Source organism: Lepisosteus oculatus, chromosome 2 (genome assembly GCF_040954835.1).
Source record: "Lepisosteus oculatus isolate fLepOcu1 chromosome 2, fLepOcu1.hap2, whole genome shotgun sequence".
NCBI classification, from domain to species: domain Eukaryota; kingdom Metazoa; phylum Chordata; class Actinopteri; order Semionotiformes; family Lepisosteidae; genus Lepisosteus; species Lepisosteus oculatus.
Window position 1 is genome coordinate 34,311,169 of NC_090697.1, and position 26,640 is coordinate 34,337,808.

The 26,640-nt window shown below is 38.5% G+C and overlaps 1 protein-coding gene across 7 annotated transcripts in view; it reads right to left on the reverse strand.

Moving 5' to 3' along the window:
• sobpa (sine oculis binding protein homolog (Drosophila) a) overlaps positions 1-26,640 on the reverse strand; it is a 99,406-nt gene that overhangs the window by 22,935 nt on the left and 49,831 nt on the right. For 5 of the 7 annotated variants that reach the window (XM_069178632.1, XM_069178634.1, XM_069178630.1 and 2 more), the window contains exons 5-6: positions 12,226-12,321; positions 5,591-5,689 (exon numbers count right to left, since the gene is read on the reverse strand). The exons of 1 other annotated variant lie outside the window; for it this stretch is intronic. In XM_069178632.1, the coding sequence (XP_069034733.1) occupies positions 5,591-5,689; positions 12,226-12,321 (195 nt within the window). The remainder of the gene's footprint in view (positions 1-5,590; positions 5,690-12,225; positions 12,322-26,640) is intronic. One more of the 7 variants, XM_015350494.2, reaches the window with a different exon arrangement.

Here is a 26,640-nt window from a genome sequence, read left to right on the forward strand (position 1 = left end):
ATCGCGCCCCCCACCCTGTGCCTTTCCATTCACCAGCAGTGTAACCCTGACACTTCAGAATGATTAAAACATCAAACAGCGGTACAACTAATGGAATATCTCTTTGCAAAATTGATATGTCCAGTTTCTTCTTCACTCTGTTTTTATTGGCCTCTGAAATTTTGAACACCAAATTCGGACTTCATCTGCAAAAGAGTTTTTGACTTTTTTTAAGTTGACCTGGTCTGGGTTCCCAGCACGCCAACACACTCTGAATGCAGAGTTGCTCTTTAAACCCCTTTGGATGGTGCTAACCTCAGTTTAGAGTGCCTAAGGCATTTTCACGGTTAAAAGGCTAAAAACCTCCTTTAAATCTTTGTTACACACAGTTCAGGTAAAGTCCTAATCTCACCCCAGTACATCAAACCAATGTGTGTTCTACATCAGCATTCAGGCCCTTCAATTTTCTCTCCTACACCTTCTGGTTTCCAGCAGGTAAAGGTACAAGATAGACTACACCCTGGCCTGAATACCAGTCCATTGCAGGGCACACACAGACACGAACACAACAATAACATTTTAAAAAGTCAGCTGGAGCTCTGACTTCTTGAATCCCAATAGACAAAGAATTCTTTTTTTTAAATCACTGTATGTCATTCTTATCAGTCAACTTAAAATATATATGTTGATATTACAGATGAAAATGACATTGGAACTTAATCCCATAGGAACTTGTTTCTGGCATTTACAATCTGGAAGTGTAAACTGACAAAGATAAGCCTGACATTCAAGAGAGAAAACAGGTGATGCTTCTTGATATGGAGAGTCATGAGGATTGGAGCCACATCCTAAGCTGTGTTGTTGAAGCTGATTCCATAGGGGTTCTTTAAGAGCTTGATGGGATTCTTGGATCATTACACTCATAGAGACCAACCAAGCAAGATGGGCTAGAGAGCCTTTCTCTCATTTGTTACCTTTTTATGTTCTTGCCTTAAAATTTACATCTCACCACCTGAGAAAACAATTAGGCCACTTTACTTTTTCTTTGTTAATAATACGAATTATAAGTCTAGAAAAAGGAATATAATATTCTAAAGGTCAGGTTATGAAACATGTTGATGTATAATAACCTTGCTTCTTTGCTTTTAGTTGAAAACAGAATGCAAACACATCAGTGATCTTTGCTTTGACTAGGGGCCAAAACTTCCATCACTTCCTGAGAATCAGACTTCAGGAGGTGCACAATATCTCTTTCATCTGTATCTGTGTTATTTTTTTAAAGGGGGTGAAGGGGGGTGGGGGAGTTTAGGGAAATTACGATAAAATAATGAATATGCAAGCTTTCCTGTTATATATTTAGTTTAATATATGAGTTATAAACTAAAGAATCAAATATCAAAACATGAAGGCACCAATTAAGTGAAGGTAACAATAAACACAAGTCTCCGATGTTACAAACAAGCAAGACATTTAGTTTTTATTTATCTCATTAAGTTTATGTTCTGAATAAAACCCACATCCACTCCTTTCAATACACAAGGTCTCTACACAAAGGGCCAGTCCTCCACCTCACCCCTGTCCAGCACCATCACAGGGAAGCTGGCACTTGTCCTTGCTGTCTAGAAAACCTGATCTGTCAGTCAGGCACAAGAGTCCCAAATGTGTACGAGGGGAAACAGGCTGGCCGGAGTGTGATGCCGACCTCATCACCTCCACCTCCAGTATCAGATGGCCCTTGCCCCCATTCCGCCATGGGTCTTTATGGCCTGAAAAGGGGACATAACCTACCTACATATATATACTTTGGCTCCCGAAGTTCCCTTATCGCATCTCTCTTGCACCTCCTCCCGCCACCCCATCTACACCCTTGCAGCAGCTTCCTGGCTCATTCCTTGCGAGAATGAGGGAGGGAGGTGTCTGTCAGTCTCATGTTTACAGTCAGGCTGCCATTCCCTCAGCAAGGTTAGTCACAAGGTGCTGTAAGTTACATCAATCTTCTCGTACTTTACATCCCTATCGTCGCAATTAAATTCTACTTATCTTCAGTTCTGACCCACTTCATCTACCGCTTAGGTGCAGCAACCACCTAGGCGACATGCAGCAGCAGAGTGCACTAACAGATCAGGTGGCTGCACTAGCTCAATTAAAACTTTAGGGAGGTCAGGTTACACATACCTGCAGTGGAATTTAGCAAAAACACCAGGGCTAATACCCCTACTCTTATAGACAGTGACATAGAGCTTTTACTGAACAAATAATCAGGATCTTGATTTAAAACTTGCCAGTTTAGACAAAGGAAGAGAGAAACACCTTGTGTTTTAATCTTATCATAAAACTCTGGCCATATTTCTTTAAAACCCTGAGGATTTTTAGGATTTTTAAACACCTATTGTTAATTAATCCCAAGAAAAGTCATGATAAAATCTACTTATGTGGAACCACCTACAGGGTTTACTCAAAGCTGTGCAAGTCATTACAGCAATGTGTTTAGATTTATATCCAGATTAAAGTATGGGGATGTCAATGGGTATGTTATTTTTATTTTGAGAGAATGGAGGCATTTACAATCAAATAAACACAATAGTATCCATCTGACAGTTTGGTTCAAGCTTTTAAACTACAGTATTTTAGATGTGGATGCTACTACCTGTTTTGAGTTAAACTGCTGATGAGTGTAGTGCTAAGTTGAGAAGCACTTATATTTTGTTTCAAAATACGTTTACAGTTGCCAGTTGCTTGTCAGTCTGTACAGAAAGCAATGAAAGTCTGATTGGAAAAGTGGTATGTTGTTAACCTGGCCTTATGCAAATTATAGGCCAATTAATTTTAATTGGTAGGCATTTACTAATCTAATATATTTTGGGGTCAGACAGAAATATTAAAGAGAATCACTTTCTACCAAACCACACTTACACAGTAACTAATTAGCATGTTAGATAGGAAATCTTAAGAGAATTTTTGAAGAGATAAGGCTTTTAAGTCTACCAATAAGGAACTTTTAAACTTGAATTCAATAACTATTTTGCAGAACAAGAACTATATAAAGTATACTGCTATTAATTCTTTCAAACAGTCAGCCAAAGAATGTAAAACGTTATCTTGGAACATTATAATTCCAAAACCTATGTAATAACTAATTCCCCATTTCTTTTACTATCCTCTGTTATTTTAAAATAATGTCCATTCTGAAGCGTAACTTTTATTGTCTTGTGTGGTACTCTTTTGGTACCTGGTTAAATCTCTTATTATCTCATTACTTGCCTATTGCATCTCTCTTCTAGGTGACTTGTCTGTATCAGCAGCCTGTTTGCTTGGCCTTTTCCCTACCTCACTTCTCCCATGCAGCTGGAAATCTCCCACCCCTCACATCCAATTTAAGGTCCCCTGGCTCCATCTCAACAACATCTGAGCAACGAAAGCAGCTCTGCTCTGCCCCAGCAGGGATCACAGTGGCTCTCGGGCTCAGAGAGCTTGCAGTGCCGTTCCTCTCACTGTGGCAAACCACTCTATGCCACAAGAAGGGTCTTCTGCAACACGCTCAGCGCCACAGAGTCCTGTTACACTCTGACCCTCCAAACTCTTGAAATCTGGGCCCTGGCACCAAAAGGGCCAAAAGCAGCTCTGCTCTGCCCTGCCCCCGCAGGGATTCGATCAACGTCAATCAACGTCACAGCTCCCCTCGCTAAGCCGTGGCAAAATCCTCTCTGCCAAAGGGGCTGAGTCTTCTGCAGGGGGACAACGCTAAATTGTCTAGGTTTCCAGGAGGTAACATCACTGCCACCTCGAAACCCACTTCTACAAACTGCACCTTTAGACCCTACGACTCAGCCCTGAATTTGTAGAACGTATCTCGTGCTGATTTATTTTTGTCTACACAGTGCTTTGTAACACTACATCATTTTCACAGCTCAGTAATAGCAGGCTTAAATACAGGTGAGAGCTGGCATTAACAACAAATATGTCTGCTTGTGACATTTATTCACCCAGGGGGAAGCTGTTATTGCAACTTGTTCCTTTTATTTAGAACATATTTTGCACACAGGGCTTTATATCATATTCACATCTACATATCCGAACATCTGTATTAGAATTATTACGGCTATCTTGATGTCAAGACTCAATGCCAACTGTCACATTGCCAAATCTGTGCCTCCAGATTAGTAATGTAAAAGAAGAAACCAGAAGTCAGAACGTAAAAGGTGTTGAGGATAAGAAGGGAGTTAGTGGGGGTTGGAGCCTAACAGTACCAGCGCCATCTCAGTCTGGCCACTTACAGTCTTGCTGTTCAGGCTTTCACCACTCTATGAAATGCTTCCTTCACTTTCATCCTCCACTGCTTTCTGACAGCTTGAACAATGCGGACAGAAAGTGTCGTCCCTCTCTCTCAAGTAAGCATGCAACGGAAAAAGGAGGAACTGTCAAAAACAGTCTGGGAGCCTTTGATAGTTGAAAAGTGACACTGTCAGGATACTTGAACAATGACACAGATAAAAACCTCCAGCCGGGGCTGTTCAGAAGATACGAGGAACCTTCTATTTGTGAAAACGCAGCAAATTAACTACAGTGTTCTTCAGTGAATTGAAGCAAAAAATCACAGATTTTTGTACTCTGACTAAAGGGTGGGAATATCCCATTTCTAGTAGATCTTACAGATCTTTGAAAACCAAGTTCAAATACAGTAATGCATTCTGGTTAACTTCATAACAAAATGTCTTATGCTATTTTCCATTCACCACCAACCTTAGCTCAAAATGAGGGCCGAATTCACCAAAGCCATCTCTCACGGTAAACGAAACAAGTTATCTCTGCCTTTGCCAAGCAACCAAAATGCACACACACTTTAAGAACAATCTTATTTAATTCACTATGTCATTTATGACACAAAATCAATACATTTTTTCAGACAATTTAGGGACACATGACAGAAACAAAAACAGTGAGCTTTGAAAGGCCATTAAAAAAGAAAGGAAATAATCTGTATCCCAACCACCAAAATAGAGAGTGGAAGACTGCATAATAATCCTTAAACTATCGGACTGTAATTTTGATACTTGTTTTCATTTCTGAAATGATAGATTAAATAACATGTATTTAGACAACAGCAAATATTAGGCACCATCATTGATTGACATTCTAGAAGAGAGGCTTTTATTCTTACAGTAGTTGTGTCTGCCGTCTAATCTCTTTACATATCTCACCACTTCACAAAAATGCCCTTCACTGTTGAAAATCAACCCTGAATCTAATTTTGATGTCAGTTGATACCTTTTGCATTGTACTAGTTAATTCTAACAACAAAGCAGTGTTTCTACTATTGAATGGAACTACATAAGGCAAATAAAACTTTAAGTTTGGGGTTTGAAGCAGGAGGAAACCCTTGATTCTAAAAATGGGTCAACAGAACACTGTCTTCTATAAAGAACAGACCTCAGGTTAATTAGTTTTTGGCCACATTTCGGCATTAATTTGATATTTGGTTACTTTTTTAACGCCGTAATATCTAGAATAGAAACACACTCAACATAAAGTCTAAAACAAATCTTGCGGAAACTAGGACACTGTGCCTTATACTCTTCTCAGAATGTGAATAACACACCCTCTTATGCCTTACTTCTTCAATTAACTCCACACTGATATCCTTGGAGGGCCGGGTCTTGTCTGAGCCCCTCAGTTGTCTTATGATATGATCGTACCTATCCAATTGCACCTGCTGAGGAAGACATCATTACTTTAGAAGGTCAAAAGGCAGCTTTGCAAACAGGCTCAGCCAGTTCTGCTCTCAGAGAGCACCTCCTCTGTCACTCTGCCTCAATAGTTTCATCATCGGCTTTAACCTCTTCAATAAACCACAGGGTTCTAAATGAAAATGTAAACTTTGGACCTTATTCCCACATGATTGACAGCTTCATATTACATTTTCTGTGTATGTTGGATTCATTTTTATTTGTGGAAACATAATTCAGTTTAGTAGCATCAGTAGAAAACATTAGAAAAAATACTTATTGAATACTGAATGATATAATTACTTAATTGTCAAGGTCTTACATTTTATAATCCACGCATTGACACGTTCTAGCTGAACTCATAGGTAAATCTAAAGTGACCCTGAAATACACAAACCTTCTGCTTGTGGACCCCAAGTCCCCACTCTACCCTCTCCCCATAGAAAACAGAAGCTGCATGATTTCTATAAACTTCATTTAAAAAAATGTCACTGCAGCTGGTCATTGTAAAATTATACAAATCAGTATTCTGAGCTTTAGATACAGTATTCAGTCATGCCACAACTGACTGAAAAAAAAAACATGTAAAGTATGTAGGGGAAAGAGAATGAATGCTAAGAATTCTCTGTGATTTTATATTCACTGTTAAATATTTGTTAAAATGTATGCCCCTTTTTTTTTAAAAAAAAGGATTTTGACACGTAACTGGCTTATTAAATGTTTATGCTGTGGTGATTCTTCGAATGCGACGAGTTGCAATACTGGAACGTTTAAGAGGCAAGAACTTTAAAGAACTTAAAAATCTTCTTTACACTCAATATATTCTCTTATTCTCATGTAGCAAAGAGCTTGGCTTCAGAAATAAATGTTGTTGAGGGCACAGATCCGTGAGGCATCCCTGTTGCTCACTGTGGGGTGCTGGAGGTTCGCTGTGAGGCTCATTACACACACTTCCCAGATTTCAAAACGCTTGTGTTCACTGTTAGCTCTCACTAATAGAGTGGCAAATGTATAAGCTCAATGCCTAGGCACAGTATTCAGCTACTGGAGACAAAAGGACATTTGGAAATATTTATGTCACTATAGGGCTATCAGGCTTCTGGAAATCAAAACTTTTCAGCTTGTGCTCAGATCCCCCCTGTCTATTGAGATGAATATATGGTGCTCTATTTCTGTTTTTAAGTTTATTTTTTGCATGTATTGACTGCAAAAAAAAGGAAGTACAAATGAACCATTGACACACTACTGTATTTCTCTCTCACCTAAGATGTGACTGAAGCATTCATGTTAATTGCTTCTATCTCCGTCTCGCAGCAAGAGAGAAATGGAAGTAATTTTCCAAAGTGAAAGGAAGTCATTACAGGTGTGTTATATTAGTGTCTTCACGAGTCTCTCGAGACAAACCTGCTAAGATCTCCAATAACCACCCTGATGTGTAATTATACAGTGATGGACCTTAATTGATAAATTGTTAAAGAATTGGGGGTATATCAGGTCACTGATTCTTACAACAGATTAAATAAAGATGTACTCACTTCAGTGTAATGCATTAAAACCAGAGAGCTCGGGAACAATTTAGCAGATCATTTTTTAAGTTAATTAACAGTCACAACTTCTAAATGTGTTTAATAAAAATGGGTCAAAAATGTAAAAAGAAAATTTGAACAGAGTTACAGATGATAAACCTTAAATGCGTATGGCCTTACAAAATTCAGAATCATCTGACTTAACCTTCAGTCTTAAATATTAGGATACTTAGCCATTTCAGCTAAACATATCTAAAGTATAACTGAACTAAATACACATAAACACAAGAGGATCTGTTTAAAATACAGGTTAATGAGAATATATGCAGCCATTTGCAAGATGTGTTGATGCATTTCGTGGTACAGATTTGCTACAATAGACCAATATTTAATCGCACACGAAACAAAAACGAATGCCACAGTGGAGCAATTTCATCTCTCTCGTATGAATGAATAAAAAACAGAGCAGAGAAAAACAGATCTAAATTCCTGATACTGTATTTCCTTAGAAAAAACAACTGAGAAATCCCACAGCTTATCTAGAAATAAGGGGTAAGTCGAATGTTTAAATGCTTTCCTAGTTAATGTGTTAAATGTTTAACGATGTGGTCTAGCTACACAGATAGGATTTGCTATGATATCCGTCAAAGTTTATTTTCTGTACACTTGATATTGTGCAGCTGGCCCACTATGGATGCACAGTACGCAGGTTTTGCTTTATCAAACTGAAATAAAGTGTAAATGAGCTGTGGGTCAGATTTAGCTGTAATGTTATTCATATAAATAATTTACTGAATTAATGGTAATAAACAAGTATTAAACAGAAGAAAAAGAGTGACTCACTATAGAACTCAAATGAATAAAATCTTTATTTCTGAGCAACTTTGGCACCTGAAAGTTTATTTGATTATATATACAGTATATCTCCATCCAGCCTTCCATTTTCAGTAATATAGCTGAAAACATACACGTAGGAGGCAATTTACAGATGTTAAGCCATCTGGACAGCTTTGGACTGTGGGAGGAAACCAGAGCTTATATACACATATTTTTCAAATCTACACCAAAACAAGCGAATACCTCTGTCATATGGAAACAACTGCTTTTTGGGCTTTGTTTTCTCTGCCATTCATTTACGAGAGAAAATATCACATTGCTTTAGTCTCTTTTATGTGCGTAATATCAAATCAAAGGTTGCTATTTCATTGGAGAGGCAGGATTGGTACTGGATATTTAATGTTTGGATTGAAAACCAGGCCAGTCAGGTTTTAATTAACTGGTAAATTTTATAGAACCTTCCTTAAGAGACATCAAAGCTTCAAGTCCTCAGAAATTATTAAATGTCGGCACAAGGAAAAAGAGAAAATAAACCTGTACCCGACCTTCCATTTTTTCATTTTTTTGTGTGTTTTAATTCTGACTATGTACACTGACCACAGTTAAATGACACTAACTTATCTAGTTCATATAAGCAGTGTCTACTGTGGCTAATACTGACATAAATGTAGCATTCTGTTCCCACGTGGTGCTCATCTAGAATTTAAAATGTACAAATGAAAACTACTGGGTAATCGGACCACTTCCCAGGGGACCAGGGAGATTAAGACCTAAATGCAACTTTAATGATGTTTAAAAGCCTCTCCATGGTATATTGCTCTGGACATGTATTGGTGGGTTTTACATTTTTAATTAAATGAAATATGTTTTAAGCGGTTCTTCCCTGCATTCGTGCGGTACTCTGTCTTCACACTATCTTAACTAATATTTCTAAGAAAAGCTGATAGGGAGGCCAAAGAGAGAAGCACTACTGTAACTGGCTAGCAGAGGCTGTGTTATGATAAATGTGGAAAGCCGCATACTGTGTGACCAACGTAATTTTAAAGGCTTACCTTTTATTATTGCAGAATCAGATATGCTAAAATATTGCTGCTGCTATAAAATTGTGCATTGAAATATTGCTCCTGCGTCTATCAGCAAGGTCTTGCAGACTTAATTGCTCTGCGGTTAGTCCCTAATCAGGCTCTTATGTGCTCTTTCCTTGATTGACCATGTGACCATGTACAGAACCAAAAGAGCGACACTAGCCTAGGGGGAATTAAAAGGGTCTAGATTCTGGGAGAACTGTTAAAAACAGCAAGCCTTAACTCAAATCCAATTTAGATATATACTGTATGTTGCAATATATTTCAATGCCATATAATGGTGTACAGGACATTCCCAACTGTATTGCACGCATTCATCTCCGGCTTCTCTTCAAAAGATATTCTCTGGGGGGTGTTTTCAGCTCCCCAAGTCCTCTTTATGTCATGTTCAATAAACACTAACACAGCTGACTGTGGGATGGCAAATTAGCCTCAATTGCACATTTGTCTGGAACTGAGATAGCACTTCGGAAGCCAATTGTCCCAGAAGAGGGAGTCTAGTAACTGCTGGCTGGGGCCGAGAGGGTGAAGTGGGAGGCGTCCCAATATGACAGACAAAGAAATGAACACGTCAGTTTGCTAAACGAGGTGATGTGTGTTTTTGTGTTTTGAGAGTATTTTGATCATAACCTATGCAATCTGTCGCAGGGTGTTAAGATGAGCAAAATACCTCTGAAACACTGACAATAAAATTAAACTAATTTCCGACGACAAATTCAATGCAATGTATTAAAATAAGGTGAGTAAAATGACTACTGTATAATGTCTTCAGTGCGAATGTATATGCTGGATATGTGCTTGATGCATTTCCCACGTAGCAAAGTCTTGCTGTTTCAATCTAAAATCTTGTCATGTCCTGTACAGTACATTACATTGGTAAACTAATGACACATACAAATTGAGGGTACAGGCATTTCAAAGCACGAAATTAATTTTAGAATGTAAATGTTTTTTTTTTTTAATAATCAGATCTTTAAAACTGCCACTGAAATGGGAAAATGCTTAGACAATTTTCATTTGTGTACTGTAGGTCTTGACACTGATAGAATTTCTTACAATACAAATTATTACAAATTAATGCAATAAGGACAAATGTGACTCAATTACTCTTTGGATGTAATTCAATTCTACTGACTATAAATTACATTAAACAAAGAATAAGTAGGATGCCAGTCTCTATTTTCGTCCTGGTACTAACAATCTGGCCACAAGCCAGGGAACCCAAATGATCTTTAATCAGTTAAAATTATTTAATAGGGGCTTTTTAAACAAGATGTCATCCGAGATGGTTCAGTTTGGAACTTTCACTTTCAATGGTGTAAAAAAAAACAAGAGATATCTCCATTCACATTATACAAACTGGTTCAATGAAAACATAAGCTGATATAACGAAGAGTGAAAAGCCTTGAGCAAGACACTAAAACATCACAAGGCAAGGCCAAACAGAAAAAAACGCTGATGAAACCTACAGTTAGAATGCTTAAGTCCTTTTTTACAAGAGAAAGACCACAACTAATCATTCAGCATATGCTGGACAGGGTTAGAATTTGTAAGAGACCTACCTGGTCAATATTTTTTTTTGGAAAAGTGGTCTCTTAATGCTTTTACTGGATAATTTTGCAAATAATACTGAAACAAGATTAAAAACAAAAGTGCATTCCAGACATGAAAATATAATCTGAACATATCAATAATAGGAACAGCCACCAAAGTAACCTTTTAGCAAGGGGTTTAAGCAAGCAAACCACTGAAAGACCTGCTGTAAAGCGAGGCTGTGCTGGAGACAGTTAACTACTGGAGAGAAGGGACCTCTATCCTCTCTATCCCCTCCAGGACATTAATATTCCTAGCATGTCCTCCTGCTCTTTAGGGAGAAAGGGCTAGCAGGGAGAAGCCGTCAGTGGCTGATCCCCTAGATCCATTCTGGCAGCTAGCTGCAAACACATGCAGCTGCCCGATAAAGCAAAGTCTGGATGCACTCTCTCTTGCGCACTGCTGGAAATGGCAGCTGACCCCTGGAGCTAGGAAAGCTGTACAGCCCCAACAGCCTGCAGGTTTCACAACACCGACAGAAAACAAGAACAGAACCGTCCTTCCCTCAGCCAGTAAACAAGCTATCAGTGTCCCCAGCTTCCACAGCCACAAAGGATCCAAGTGCAATCAGTCGACGGAACACCTTAAACTGATGTCTTAAATTGTACAGAGCTCTGGGAGGAAGGTGAGATTCTGCTGTCTTAAAACTATGCCTCCACACTCTGAACCTTTGTTTTTTCACAAAGCTCAACCTCAGTCACAAGGGCAATAGAAGCCGTCAGTCTTTCTTCTACATAAAAGTTAAATTAAATGCTCAATATGTTCTAATGTGTCATTAATGAGTCTGTATGGTTAGCCCACAGTCACGTAGATCTGTTCAGTGCATTCTGATGTTAGAAAAACAGCTTTTCAAAATCTGTTTCAACTACTTCCACAAAAACCCTTTGCCTCTTTGGAAAATAACCACTGTTTGTGACTGTATAAGCTGTCAGAAGCAAGCTGTCAGAAGCCATTTCTCAAAAGCAGGAACATTTTAAGGCTGTGGGCCATGAGTGTGGCTTGGGGTCAGTCATTAAAGGACAATAATGTCAAGCTTCATCAGAGAGGTCTGAGGAGGAAGAAAGAGATCGGGTTCTTTCTGTGCTCACTGGCATACACCCATGCAGTTAAGAAGATGCAATGTTACTAATGTGAATGTGTATAAATGTTACAATTTTGTTATACATTATTCCAATACATGGTATATTTTTTAAATCAATAAAATCACAATTCACTTTTTACTTGTCTATAGATTTGTGTCTGGAAGCCTAAACTCTTTTACACATTATTTCTGTAACACACCATCCATATAGTGTAAAATGGAAAAAAGGAAAAGTGAAGAAAATGAAGAAGGTGTGCATTTATGAAACTGGCAAGACAACACTCCCTAGCATCACACAAATAAAAGAACAAACATTTATCAGGCTATCCCAATGCATACAGTGTTCAAATTCATTATCTCTTACACGTAAACTCTGTCTTTTTTAAATGTGTTATTCTTACAAGCACATCGTTGTTAATCTTGAAGACAAGCCTTGGCGTTTCCTTAGAAAAGTGCTGCTGGGGAAATTTGTCACCATGTCCATCTTCGTCTCTAGCCTGAGGGGAGAAATAATGGCCTATTTACGGACTTACAAAAAAAGGAACTAAGCAGCAAAACAAAATACTGAGATGTTGCAGACAAAAAGAAATAAAGAAAATAATACTGAAACAAATACTGAGCATGCACTGTACAAAATAATAGTAATGATAAGGAAATAAAAGAAAATGCACCCTTTGGGTCTTCCTCTTCATAAAATTGGTAAAAATACTCAAGTGAAAAATCTCCATATGTCAATAGGTTTACAAACACAACTATTTCATTTTAATAAAGCTCATGCTAATAAAGGGGGGGGGGGTAGAGTTCAGTTTTATAATGAGCATCTGTTCACCAATTTTCAATTTAGCAGACGTGCCATTTAGCAGAAACAAATTGCTATTCAGTTTCTCTCAGTTTGTTATGGAGGTGCAATTTCCTGCTCCTTTAACATGAGATCTGTGAGCCCAGGGCAAGATTGTCCTTGTCCCCTCGATTTTTTCCTCCACTGCTGTCTGCTACAGCCTGACCTCACCCTGCCTGTCTGGCTCAGCCACTGCCTCCTCGTTTTACTTCAGCATCTTCCTAGGTTTTGTTGTTTTTATCTGGCTTAATTCTGATCCATTCTTTGGTGTACAGTATGTGTGACCAAAAGATACCGAGCTTCTCACAGATGTCAGTTGCAGTGAATACTAGTTGCAGTTGCAGTTGCAGTGAACTAAACTGAAGCTAAAAACTGTAACTTGGATTGTACTGGTTAATAGATATATTTCCATTAATTGCATAAAATTTAAAGATCAGCCTAGGAATTTTATAGTTACCCTAGAAGATACACCTATAAATGCAAGGTAAAGAATTTAGGAATAGTACAAGTGAGATTCTTTAATGTAAGAATTACATGATAGGTATGATATTTAATTTAAAATACATTTTTTTCTAATATCTTGCAATTATTATTGGAAGTGTAGTGAGTATTAATTATCATAATTATGAAAAACAGAGTAAAAGAGAATTAGACATTATTTGCATTTGTTAATCACTCTTATTAAATTAGAAATCCTGAATAATATAGCTTTGTAGTTTTTTGTAATGCTACAGATGTAGTTCAGGTTGGTAGCTGGGTCAGTATGCATGGGCTGCAAAGGAACAAGTAATAGGTTTATTCCATGCTGAAAAGAGATGTAAGAAAACACAATGTTTTGGCTGTGGAGTCTTCTTTGGGTACCACTCCCGAAGAAGGCTCCTCAGCCGAAACGTTGTGTTTTCTTTCTTCTCTTTTCAGTATGCTGCCGATGTGTCTACTTCAGTGCTGCCTTACCAATACCAATAGTCTTTCAGCTTTACTTATTCTTGCAAATATTTCAGCTTGGAAAGAAGAGTTAGTAGACACATGCAATAAATCTTGCATGCTGTGAACCTTAGGTTAAACAGCATACACCGCGCTAAAATGTAAAGCTAGAAAAGAAAGCTGAGATCAAGGGCGAAAAGGGTAGATGGAAAGGAGGAAGACAGCAGATAAGCTAGTTCATTTCAACAGTGTGGAGTTATGGGAAGGGCTCTGGCCTTAGAAATGGGTGTCTGTGGGTTAAGATCCAACCTGCCCTTGAACCCTTCAGTAAGGTGCTTCACTCAGACTGTTCTAAATACATACAGTAAATAGGTGCAGATGTGAGTTACACTGAGTAAAAGCATCATCCAAATAAATTAATTATATTTCCCTGAATCCAGACCTTTTGGTCTGCATTTCCCGTCTACACCTGTCCTGAACATTTCAGTGGCAAACTCTAAATAATGTGGAATGCAAACTTTTTTTGCCAAAGTGACAATGGGCGATATTTTTTTCCCATTCCCCTACCTCTTTTAAGGTCAGTAGCTTCCAGATTGTTTGGTTTCACTAACATTTATCTAACTCTATGTATTTCCTTTGAAGACACACCATGGGAAGCCAGTATAGACTCCACCATGAGGGGCAGACAGCTTCATTTTTAAAATCAAACAAAAGAATTTAACAAGGGAGTGAACAGACGTCTGAATGACTTCCAACCTTAGATCTTTTGAGCAATGCTACAGGAAAACCCAAATAACAGTATTGACATTGTCATTCTTATCTCATCCTATTCCTCTTTTGAAAGGCAACTGTGAGAATACACTATGAAGTGCTTCATAAACCTAAGTGAGCTCCTGAAAGGAATGATTCAATGTAGTGGTACAACTGAAACTAGGAGCTTTCACACCAGAAAGATTAACCCAAAATATAAAATAGATACTTAAATTTAAGCATGGAAAAGGTCTCAATGCAGAAATATATTTCTGATGGGTTTTAGAAACAGACATGATGCAATGTGGCAATCAAGACACAGAACTAGTTGGTGTGATATTTTCTTTGGTGAAGTGATTTTCTGCAGGTTATTAGGGTTTAATGGCTTACATTTTACATCAGGATTTTAAGCTTTGGGATAAATGACCTGACATTTATCCTCTAAATTGGCGTGACTCTCAAGATGTGAGACCGCACATCAAATCTAAAGCAGATGCAGGGAAGTACATGGACTAAATGTGGTCAACACTTAAGTGCATACAGTATGTGTTGTATTTCTGCTTCAGGCATTTAGTTAGAAAATTCTCTAGCTGCTAATTTCCATTTCTAGATTGTTCTGACAGAAATACTGTAGCACAAGCATTTCACTACAATGTGTAAATATATATACTGTATTCACTATAAATTTAAGGAAACTAAGAAATATGTTGCATAAAGACATACTGCATTCAAAAGTGAATATGAAAGACAAATCTGAAGAATTTATTGTAGTGGATGTTTTGCCAATTTAATACTGTAATTTCAAGCTTACAGCACCAACAACCAAGATGAATTAAATCATGACAGACAGAACAATGCTTAGTACTGGTGGAAACTGTCAGTGAATGACAATGTTTCTAATGGCCTCCCCTCTTGATGAATCAGGTTCAATCGTGACAGTTGCCAACGTTTTGTGTGCAGTAGAGGACACGCCAAGAACAATCTAAAATCTTCCTTTATCTAGCTAAGGCAAATGGAAAATTACACCGGGCGTTGATTTATATATAGTTTTCCATCTGATAACGGTGATGTCTTGGAGTGCCTGCCTTTCTTGAACACATCCACGAGCTTCAGTGAATCGCCTCCATGAACTAGAAAATGCAGTGTGTCAACATGACCACCAATTATAACCCCAGTTTACTGCAAAGCAATACAAATCTAGGAAACATCCGGCTTGCTCTGCAGCAAGATGAGCTTCCTGAGAATCGACTGCACACAATATGTCAGCAGTCAAAAAGGAAAGTAATTAGTAATTAGTGTAAGCAATTAGTAATAGGGGAAGACAAAATGTCATTAATCAAGTTGCCCATTTAAGATGTAAAACGTTATAATACAATCACACCTATGTTACTGGGTTTGTTTCATTAACATTCAGTGATTGTGCACCATTAATACAAGAAATGGTCCTCTTCATTGACCAACAAATGAAAGAAATGATGTTCAACATTGTTTCTATATGAAAAATGCTAATGAAAAAAACTACATTTTTAAGTCATGCTAGCTGCTAAAATATTAATCTAATACTCAGTCAGCAAATATTTTAGCATGTGTAATTTTTATGTGTCCCTTTTTGCCAGCCTTAACCACCACTAATTAATTCAATTAGCATTTGTATGTTAGCATATGCATGCTGATGATGTATGTGCCTTAGACTCAATTGAAGGTCACACTGACTGGTCTTTTTGCTTGCTGTTTCCAAGCTCTGGTGCCCATGGGAGACACATATGGTGGCAAAAATGTAGCAGGTTGAGCTTACACCATGTAACTTCAGTAGAGGTAGAGTTTGTTTTAATCTGTGTCTGTATCAATCCCTAAACACAGGCAGAGCTCTTTGTTTCTTCTGTGACATAAGCCGTAGTCACAGAATGTACTGTATGTCCTGCATCTAATTTCTAATACACTCACAGCCAGCTTGGTCACAAATTCCAACAATGGAAGAAAGTCAAAAATGCCTATTATAATAGGAAATGTCACCAAAAAATTAACCAGTCACATACTCTAATGGCTGATCTTACAGACCAAGATAAATGACAGTGCAATAAACCTAAAGCAACATTAGGAAGTACAAGATTAGTACTAATCAGGGTCTGTGAAACCACCGGTAAGTGAATAGTTACAAAATACTTAGTCATACAGTAATTGCACATTTCTTCACAACACTCCCAACGGTAAGAAATGGCTATGATTACAGATGCTGCCACTGCTGTAGTCAATTGCTAATTTGTTACCAAGAGCACTCGCTGCAGTGTACACGGTGATAGAAACACCAACTGAGTGTGTCCCTCTGGCAGATTTATGTGCAGTGTCAGTGCAGTAGAAAACATGAAGTGAAGGAGGGAGTGTACCTCTATACTGTACATGACTATGGACATTTACTGTGCATACACTCATTATATACTGTATATATGATCAAATATATCTGGTGTATACAGATGATTTGGGTTTCTACCAACATATCTTTAGCATTTTCTATTTCATTCATTCAGTTTTGTAATGTTCAACAGTTTTACAGATAAATTACTGACTCCTGTGATTTCTAGCGACAATATAAAAAGCACCACTCTTCTGTATTTAAAGATTTTCAGGAGCACCTTCTCCATGGAAGATATATTAAATTGACACACATTGGGTAATTATATTTTTAAGAATAATTTAAACATATTAAGTAATTACTTAAACTTGTAACTGTCCTAGACACCACATACAGTATTAGAACTAATCTTTAATTCACTGCAAAATGTCTGTTGAATAAACTGTATACACATGCAAAGCCTGTTTTTGGAATGATGTGAAACTACTTTTCGTTTTCCCCTGAGTAAGTTCAACTATCCTATTTTGGTTTCAAAAATTAACACAATGGACTGATAACTAGCAAATTTCAACAGATATGTTCAAAAGGAGGGTGTAAAAAAAGATGATTACACCCCCAAATTATGGTGTGGTTTAATAAAGACAATTAAAAAAGGCATAAATACTGTATATTAGTGCCATGTATGTTTGCCATGTTAGTGAAAGAATCTTACCAATCAACACACCTTCTACCCCTTCCAAACTTTCCAAAATGATGGCATTAATGTCCTTGATTTTTGAAACACTGTTTCGTATAATGGAATTCAAAACTTTGTACAGGCACCTACCATGTTCCCAGTATACTGAGGTAAGCGTTTAGCCTATGTGATGTCCTATACACCAGTACAAATTGCTTCCCAAACATTTTAAAGGATTGCCAAATTCAGAATTACCCTTAGCCACAACATACTGTAGGTGTTTTCTCAACTCACCATCATGTGTTACCCGATAGGAACAAGTCAGGATGAGTCAAATGACTTAAACACACCGGAATGGGAAAACACACCCTAAATTCCATGTGAATTAAAATGGGTAAATTTTAAGGAAGTGAGCTAATGAATTAGTGAGCCTTGCAGCCTGTACAGCGAAGAGAGACTGAGAGATTCAGTGTGGCAGAAAGGAGCCCATTAGAGCTCTGGCAGTGGTGTCACACCCACCCAGAGCCCTGCTTTACGAGCCTGATTACTGGCTCGAGCAGCAAAGAGGCAAGAAGGTGACAGGAGGAGTGCCAGAAACATGCTCATTACAATGTTGTTGCAGTTGACATTTTGGTCTCTGTTCCATTCTTCTCTCGCATAATTCCTGCTCCCCCTTCCTGGCGCCCTCCAGCCCCCCACCTCCAGACCCTTATAATTCCCCCCTCCCCACGCACACGTCCCTTAGACTCATGCCGAAGCTGTCTCTCTCACATATGGGCTCACGTGTTATTATGCAGATTCCATTTTGTGCTGCATTCAAATGCTGAGCTTCTGGACGCTTGCCAGCTCATTTACATTGAGCGGTAATGAGGAGACGGCGTGATAACGCTGGGCCAGCAGGCATCTCTGCGGCCCGCTCAGACAGAAGGCATGGTCGCAGTCCTGGAGGGAAGGCGGCTCTTTGGACAGTAACTTGATGGCATGGAGGTACTGTATGGTCTAAGGGGAATCAGCCTGGTTTTAACTTGGTTTGCATTCAGCCGATCTTTGCGCGCAGTCCAAGAGTGGCTTTTCTCTAGTTAAGACCGCCAGGACCTTAGCACCAGTCTGTATTGCTCATGTCCTGTCCCTCTATTGGCCCTGGTAGCAATAATGATGGTAACCTTGTCAGAACAAGAACTGGTGTGTCACCTTCACGCACTGTGTGCACTGAAAATCAGCACCGCTTCCTACCTGGGGCACAGTTTGCAATCCATTCTTGCCGCTCGGCGAAGGAACGTATAGATTTTATATTAAAATGCACTTCTCTGAGACATGCCATCTCATTTTTAATGAGATCCCAAGGGCAGGAAGATTGTTTGTGTTACATTTCAAACACAGATCTACAACCCTTGCCATGAAGAGCAATCTGGTTTCTGTCTCATCTGAACACTGCATGACTCGGTTCAAGTCAGCAGCTCCCAAATGGAGCTGGCTTCCAGTCCACTGTTTTGTTAAAAAAAAACAACTGTCTTCCTTTGTGTTTCACTTCCTTTTCACTCACGTTTGTAATCACTGCTTCGGATGTGACCTCACCAGCATAACCCTTACTGAACGGAAAAGGCCTAATAGTCTACAGTAGCTTCTGAACATTGTGTATGTGTTGATTGAAGCACATCAGTGAACTGTTACTCTCTACTGCAGGGAAGGGGAAAGCATTCAGGTCAGTCAGTTTCTGCTCAGGCTAGCCAACACGAACACCTGCTTAGACAGAGGCCATTGGCACACACACCCTTAAGCTCCTCCATGTACCATACCTACAGTCATGTACTCTAAGATACTCATGGGATGTGACACTCTCTTGGACCTTAGCTAGGAACACATTTCCTCTTGTGAAATGACTATGTGAGCCATTGGGGAACAACATGATTCGTCTGAAATACGAAATATTCCTTCTCAAAGATGGGCCTCAGATGATTTGGATATCTACTAACATATCTTTGGTACTTTTAATTTTATATCTTTGGTACTTTTAATTTTATTCTTTCTGTTTCTTTCCCAGATAATTACAGTAAGTGACTCCTGTCATTTCTAATGACAAAATCAAAGGCACCATTGTATTTAGAGGTTTTCAGTCACAAATCCTCTTTAAATGCAGTTTACTATCCCACATAAGCAGAAAGACCTACAACACTGTATGTTGATGCACAACATATCTATGATATACAGGCAGACAGTTTGATACAAATTTTCTGTTAATAATATGCACACATACATATGTACAGTACATACAAATCAAGGCTGTAACTCAAGATCCGCTGAGCAACACTTGATCTATATGGCAGTAAAATGATTTAATCATCACTGAGCTGAAATCAACAGTACGCTGATGAAGAGCGCATGAATGCTTGATGTCTTTGAGCGCACTCTGGCAGACGAATGGTCTTTCAACACGCTCAGGACAATTCTAGCATTTTTTGTGCAATAAACTTGCTGTTCATGTCAACCCATAGAGGCTTAGTTTAAATATAACCCTGAGAGCACAAATGAGCAGGAATGATATTTATAGAGTGCCTTGCAAAAGTTTTAAGAGCCTTACAATGGTGTCCATTTTGGAAAATTACAAAATGGTACATAAACATATTTAAACTTATTTTTTTCAAATCCTGACTTGTCAAATTGATTAATTCTAAGGGTAAAATAAGTAAGTTATTAATAAGTCAGATATTAGTCAGTTAATATCAACAAAAACTAAGGGGAAAAAAGATCTGTAGATTGCATACATATTCAGACCCATGAGCTCAATGTTTGCTGGTAGCATCTTTGGCAACAATTACAGTTGCACGTCTGTTTGGGTAAGTCTACCAACTTTGCAGATCAGCCTGGTGCACTGTTTGCCCATTCTTTTTTGGCAGATTTGCAAAACTGCTAGTTTCTCGAGGATTACATATGGACAGCAGTTTTCAATCCACAGATTCTCAATAGGATTCAGATCAGGATGTTCACTCTTTTATTCTTAAACCACTCTAGTGCAGCTTTGGCCTTATCATTATCCAGCAGAAAGGTGAATTGTTGCCCTAGTTTTAAGTCTTTAGCAGACAGAAACAGACTTTCCTCATTTGTGCAGAATCAGTCAGGTGCTTTGTTGCAGACTCCTTGTGGTATTGAGATACCTTCATTTTAGAAACAACTTCCTTCGCGCCACGCTGCCATACAGGCTAGATTTGTGAAGTCTTCTTGGTATTGCTCATATTTTCCACTCTCTCCACCGCTGAACTCGTCCTGTAGCTCTTTCAAAGTTGTCATCTGCCTCATAGTAGTATCCCTCACCAGTTTCCTCCAGCTCTAAGCAGCATGTGGGCAGTAGGGTGCTCCTTCCATTTCTTGATGACTGAGCAGACTGTGCTCACAGAGATATTCAGAGTCTTTGACACATACCCTTCTCCAGATCACCAGACTGCCTTTGTCCTCATCTTTGCTTGAAATTCAATACCTGACCAAGGAACCTCACAGAGACAGGTGTTTTTATTCTGAAATTGTCTGCACATCAAATTAATTTAGGTTTACCAAAGTAAAGGATTTCTTTGCTTTAGATTTCGATGGTTTGCTTTGGATAACTTTTCATGCCTTTCCCATTTTTCTTTCATATTATTGACTTCTTTTTGTTTTTTTTCCTTTGAATGTGTGGAGCAAGTTGGTATGTAACATATCAATCATCATGACTGCAGGATTAAAAGCAACAAAATGCAAAAACAGTTCTGAACAGTTTTGCAAAGCAGTGTACATGAAACCAAAATGTTGACCAAGTTACAAGGTGGTCCAGAGAACTGCGAAAACATCTTGTATTAGAATCAGGTTTAGAATTCTAATTTCATGACTGGGACATAATTAAGAAGAAACATTAGGACACAAATAGAACAACAGTGACTAGGATCATCAAAGTACAGGACTGTACACATCTTGTGCTCCTCTAAAACCTCTTAGCTGTTAAAAAAGCAGCAGGACAACCCAATACCAGCCTTTCTGATGCATGAATCAATGATCTTGGGTTAAAAGAACATTACAGACAAGGCTGCACCTCTTTCGTTGAACTCAGCCTTGATTGGTCATAATGAAAGTGTCTTAAAAGTCTATTTTTTATGGACTTGGGCCTTTATTTAAGGCAAATGCTGATTAAATCAATTGTAGTCTAATTGCAGGACTGCCTGAACATATTCCTCTGCCCAGTGGTATTTTTCACACTGCCACCCTCCAGGTTCCCTGACAATAAAGCTTCCTCTGGATAGCTCATCATACTGACAGCTCACTGCTCAATATCTAATTAAGGAGCATAGAATATAATCAATGGTGAAGATTAAATTTGGAAAAAATGCAGTGTTCCCTTATTTCTGATCTAGTGTTGGGTATGATAATTTTACCATGCTGTAGTGGGAATACCCAAGTCCTGCTTCACAAATCTGATTAGTTAATATGTTCATCAATTGCTAATTGTTGTGCAAGGCATAAATTCTCAAGTTTATGAAAGAAACATGACATGCTACCACTAATATAGTGGAAGTGACCACAGAATTGTATGCTATGTACTTAACAATATATTACCCAAAATTAAAGGATACTATTTCTTGTTGGAAATTAAGAACTCCTACCTATCAATTAGCTAAATATAACTAACTCTACTTTCAAAACCAACCTAGTTTTCCTTAGAGGTATCCCATCTCAGTAATGACCATGCCCGACCACACTTACTGTATCTTCTAAAATATACAGTATGTGAGTTCCAAATGACAATTTACTTGTGTCTTTAGGAAACAGGTGAAAACCATGTAATTCTACAAAGCATTACTCAATATTGCGCAATATCTTAAACTTGTATCATTATTATGTGATAAAGTTAAATGATCAAATTCACATGACTGGCTACCTTAGCAACGGCATTTTGTGTCTCCAAGTAAGTTCATTTTAAAATCCATTCTGTAACCAACAAGAAGAAAGCTGAATATAAGCCTAGTACTGTATTTGAATTGAGAATCAGTGAACACATTTAATCTAAAATACAATTACAACAGTACACACCTCAAGTAAGCACAAAACTGCAGCCTGAAATATTAGAATGCTTAGCTTTTGTGTATGAGAAATGTAGAGTTTACACTGTGTTCTTGTCAAACTGAATAACATGGCTTTTTTTAACTTTCTTTCAGTGCAACAATCTGATACAGTAGCAGACCAAGATGACACAGCTTAGTTTGTGTCCAATATACAGATACTTAAAGTGCACATTTTACCTTCAGCTAATTTTTGTACCTAAACTGAGGCATTTCTCACACGCATCACAGATTGAACTGCAGTGCAAATTCTGCACTGTTCATTGCACGTTTTTGTCACTGTGATCATATGACATTTTGGACTGTTCTGCTCTCTCTTGCCCTGAGGAAGCTTTGGGAAAAAGGAGCTAAGACTATCTGACTTTCCTGAGAGGATTCCAGAGGAAGAAGAAAACACAATGGAATAAAGAGAAGACACAAAAACCATTCATACATGAGTTTTCTACGCTTCTCCTTTTATAAGAAATCAAAATAAAAATGACTGCAAAATACAAATGGCAAGATAAATACTCGCAACTCATTTGATGTGCACATGGGAAACTGTTGTTTTAAACACCATAATTTCTGATGTTTAGTGGCGTGAAAATGGATCTCTCTGATGATTGAGCTTTGTTCTCTTCCTCTGTTCATGTGATTACCAGGGTAAAATAAGTCAGCAAATTCAAAAATAATGAATACTGTAATCCTCTGTACAGCTTGTCTCAAAAAACAATTGCACACTTTATCAGTACTTCCAAACACTCAAAACATAAATTCTATAAAACAACCCAAGGCTCTTATCACGTTATTATTAGTATACAGCCATGTAATGGAAAAGCATGCCAGTCATTTTTTGCTGGTTGCCTACTCCTAAAATGTACTGATTTTAGAAGACTGTACCACAGCATCTTAAAAGGCTTTCCTGGACATGCTGCGATCTGTATGTCTCAACAGCTTGCCAGTCTGATGATGTGGACGTAAGTCTGGCAGCTGCCCAAACTCACAGGCTGCTCAGGTGCACAGCGACTCCAGCAGGAGGGAAGACAGGCTCACAAGGAGTTTCTCTGAGGGTGAAATTAAGGCAGAGCAGAAGGTTCTCTTCAGTCTGAACGCAACAATTTGAACCTGTGCCAAATACATTTCAATGTCCTGCTTTAATAGATGAGAGAGATTTTTTAATACAGTGCAGCCTGTTAAGCACTTTGGATACCTTTTCATAACTGTTTTTCACCCTGAACAAATACAATATTTCCAACTTCCTCATTTAAATGTTCTTTTATACAAAGCAATGACTCTGTTCAATCTCTGACAGAACACTCAAAATAACTGTGCCTCTATAAATATATTCACAAAGTTTAGAATCACATTATAGTACCAAATTTCACAGTAACTGGGGAAAATAAGTACAGGGTCTTCAAATACATGGATTTTCCACCCCATACCGTATTCTGTGGGGTCAGCTAGAGTGGTGAGTAAACCTCTAGACTCATAACTGTTGGTACTACACCCCGAATTCTCCAGTCCACCCAACTGTATGAATGGAGACCTGCATTGCAGGGCATAATCCCTGTGATGGTGAGCTTGCTTCACATGTTGTGTGTGTGGCTTAAATGTAATTAACTACCTACCCTATTCTCAAAGTGGTTACACAGTAGTCTTTGAAGTAATTAACATGGCCAAATGGTGGTATGAATTGTTAACTAGGCTAACCATCAAGTCTGCCTCAGAACATCAATATTTAACAATGAACCAATCATTCTGAGCGAGGTCATTAAGCCAGCCTTTATGGAGACAGGTCATAATCAAAGCAGGCCTCCAGTCAGGATAAATTAGACACACAATAAACAGAGGATATAGAAAGAGGAAAGAGAAGAGGAATGAAGACTAGAGAAGAAGTATCCGAGCCACAAGAGACACGTCCTTCTTGCATATGAAGAAACTTGTGGTCCAATCTTGTTGGAAATACTAATTTCCTATATGTGGAATCCACAGGCTAAAAGACTCCTTTCCTTGTTTAGTGATGCATTATTCAGGATGGGGAAATACAGTGTTGGTTCTCATTCATTAGCATCCGGCTTAGAGAGTAGATTTAGTCCTGGGTAGGATCCTTGTTTCATTGTACACAGATTCCATCTTTAACCTTTTAAGGCATTTACATCTGATTTTCAGAGAGGGCTCTGTATTTTCTGAGTTTTTTTTACACAGAGGGCTCTGTTGTGCCTAGTGTTGCAAATAATAGTTGTTAAAACCTTGTGCATTGTGTTTGGTTGTAGAAAAAAGTATTTTTCTGTTATTTTACAAACATTCCCACCCCCGTATTTGCAATTAACACACTCACAGCACACACTGTACTGTAAAATGTCATTAGCAAATTTAAATATATGATGCAAATGATGCAAAACCAATCACTTCATGCAATGAAATTCTAGTCCATTACATAAATACTGTATGGCAGATTACATGTAATGTAATGGATCTTTGTTTCTGGTAGCATGCCTCAGACATTTTACTTCCACAAGGATGTAAAATGAATTTGGGATTTATTCTTACTTTCAGAAAAAAAGAAAACGAGAACACAAAAGCCTAGCTCTGTCGAAGCTCTAGCTAAACTGCTTCAGACTCCTCACTGTAAATACCACTGAGCAGCTAAGCTGGTTACTGGCTCCAAAACAGAAATCTCTCTCTGAGACCAAAACAAGTCCACAGGCTTGCTGATTGGTTGCTCCCTTATCCTTTTGGGGGCAAACAGAGCTCTTCTAACCAGCAGAGTTTAATGGTCCCTTCAAAGCCTCAGCTTCCTATATTTAAATGTCACCTTACCAACTGTCTTCTACCAACTAAAGATGCTATAAGATGCTTCTACCAACTAAGATGCCTATCCATACACTATACCATTGAGTGTAAAACTCGATTTTATGTGAAAAGGCCTTCTTGAGTTACCTCTAGTAACTCAATTTACCTCCATAACACGAATCACAAATAGATTATGATATAAAGGGTTTAAGATTTAATTTGCATGAAAAGGGAATGGGAAAAAAATCAAATGGGATGTTGAAATGCTATGAACAAAGTATGTTTAACACTGTGTCCCTAATAAAGGTTACTGAAGTTCTCACTGAGAAATTCAAGTTTGAAATCCTTCGTGGAGCCAAGAACTGGAATCAGGACTAGAATGTTGGGGTGAAAAGTTCCCACTTCCACTGGTTTACAAAGAAGAAGATTTAAGTACAAATTAACAGCACTATGAAACCCTTCCAATCTGTAGTGTGTAATGTAATCAGTCTCCATATCTTGCCTTAATGTTTCTTCAGATGTGGAAGTCTATAATCGGGTTTTTAATGTGTTTCATACAGTTAAGCAGACTTGTCCTCAGCTTACTGCTGCTTTGAGATAAAAAAGGGTGTTTAAGGCTGGAATGAGTTCTGGCAAGATTAAATTCAAGCAATTTTTAAAACTTTAAATTATACACAGACATAATGGAAGATTGAAAAGATCTCAGTCTAATACACAAGTTACTTTTTAACATCTTGGACTCCTTTGCATTATCCAGTTCAAAACAGAATAGTTACCAAAGAGGAGAGACCATCTGTACTACCTGGCCACTACAGAAGATTTTATTTTGTTAAATATTTGTCACGATTGTAGTCCCTCCTCCTTAAGGGCGCTCTGGCTCTTTCACTTTGGATTTGATTCTGTGCACCTGACCTGTGTTCCCAGCCCACCTTAAAAGCTAGGCGCTAAAGTTCATCCTGGCTCTGCGTCTGGTTTCCGCACCGTGCGAGTCCGGGACCTGGAAGCACCTGGTCCCGTTAAGGTTTTAACCTCTGTTCCCATTCCCTGTCCGCCGGTTCCGACCCGGTTCATGTTTTAATTCCTGGTTTGGATGGATCACCTGGCTATGGACTTATTCTTGCGTTTTTGGATTCCCTCTATGGATTACTTTTTGGATTGTTTGCCTCGGCCACACCTCCCCCGTGCACCAGCGCACTTTGGACACGCCCCCCTGTTTTCAGCCCCGTATTCCTGCACGACTTTTCCCCAGTGTTTCCTCACTTCTTCGGATTGTGTCGTCCGCATAGGGTCCGGAAAGAACTGATCGTTACAATATTCTATCGAACCAGGGAAGTCAACTGAGAAAAAATATTCACTCCCAGTAACACATTTCGACAGCAGAGTTTGTACAGTCGCACATAGTTAAATACAATAGCAGCACCCACA